Raw genomic sequence first — 1,675 nt, 5'->3', positions numbered from 1 at the left:
ATTGAAGAGAGTATTAGACAATGATATGAATAAAAACTCATTATATTTTCTTTTATTTTAGATATAAATCAGATATACCTTATGCATAAGACTAATTTCTCGGTCGTGTAGTAATTTTGAAAATTATATTGTTTAAATGCTTTTAAGGATTTTACAATTAAGATGATTGACCGTTTGAGTTAATATTTACATAGTACATTAAGTTTTAATAAATAAAAATAAAATAATAAGTTACTGATTTGTTACCATACAAAAGTAACATCCATGCCTATAAATTGAAGAGGCTTAAGATACAAATCATAGCCAAAACTAAATAGAAAAACCAAAGCTAGATAGATCCATATTGAAATCAAGATGTCAAGCCAGAAAACTGTTGGTGTAATATTTGTTTTATGCATGGTAATGACAACATCATTACATGCAAGTGAAATGGACGATGTTTCATGTTCAGAGGCTATTTCAAATCTATTGCCATGTCTAACTTTTTTAACAGGATTTCTTCCACCAACACCATCTGCTGAGTGTTGCACTGGAGCGACTAATTTGTTCAATAAGGCTAACACAACTCCTATTTTGAGAAGTGTCTGCCAATGTCTTAAAGATGCTTCTACTAGGTTTGGAGTTAAACCAGACAGGGCTGCTCAACTTCCACAACTTTGTCACATTAATTTGTCTTTTCAAATTAGTCCTTCGGTTGATTGTAGCAAGTATGTTGTTTCTATTGCCTTTTCTTATTAATTAATTCATACATACTAAAAGTCTCTTGTTTTTTGTTTAGTTGTTATTCTTACATTTTGAATTATTTTCAGGATTCAATGATTCTTTATTAGGGTTAGATCGTGAAGAAAACATGAAGAGCTACGTGGAAGAGTATTTCTAGAATGAATATTAAGATTATATGAATAAGCAGCCTGAAAAAGTTGATGTATTTTTAGTGAAATTTATGAATGGAAAATGAAGTCAAATTTTTACTATCTGTTTTATATTTTTATGGAAAATAAAGTTGATGGAATATATTATTTTTCTTGATGTTTAGTAAATAGAAAGTATAATATTTGCGTAAACAAATTATGAATACAGCATTAAATAAAGTGTGAATTCAAATTTTGTGAATAAAATAAAATTATATATATATATATATATATATATATATATATATATATATATATATATATATATATATATATATATATATATATATATATATATATATATTCATTCAAACGGTAGATTAAATAAAAAAACTCAAAACACATTCTGAGTCAACTTTTTGTATAAGTTCTGCCTTCTTTCTGGCTATTTTGATAATTTTATTTGGGTGATACTTTAATTCAATAATCTTTCATAATTTTTTTAATGAAGACATAATTATCAAGATGCTAGAGAATCAGGAAGTAAGAGGATCAATGAAATAGGCATATGCCAAACTTAAATAAGTAGTGACAATCATCATAGGGGTGGACAAATTTCAACCCACCGATTCAAACCGACCGATCCATTGTAACTTTTGTACAAATGGTTTGGATTGGATCAGGTGTCGGATTAATTTGGATAGTATAGAGTTGATTCGGTCTGACTCGGATGATCATTTTAGATCCGTCAGAAACCGAACCTGACCGAACTCAATTAATATTTAATGTTTTTATTTTTATTATTATATATTGATCCATTTTTA

General features: G+C 27.4%; 1 protein-coding gene across 1 annotated transcript; it reads left to right on the top strand.

Annotated features, from left to right (window-relative positions):
• Window positions 1-354: 354 nt before the first annotated feature.
• Window positions 355-819, top strand: LOC131659133 (non-specific lipid-transfer protein 1-like). Its single transcript, XM_058928367.1, has 2 exons — window positions 355-707; window positions 810-819. The coding sequence occupies exons 1-2, from the start codon at window positions 355-357 to the stop codon at window positions 817-819; spliced, it is 363 nt and encodes a 120-aa protein (XP_058784350.1).
• Window positions 820-1,675: the final 856 nt, after the last annotated feature.

This window comes from Vicia villosa, linkage group LG3 (assembly GCF_029867415.1).
Source record: "Vicia villosa cultivar HV-30 ecotype Madison, WI linkage group LG3, Vvil1.0, whole genome shotgun sequence".
NCBI lineage: Eukaryota > Viridiplantae > Streptophyta > Magnoliopsida > Fabales > Fabaceae > Vicia > Vicia villosa.
Note: the sequence above shows the minus strand (reverse complement) of the source record. Positions and strands in the feature narration are given on the sequence as shown.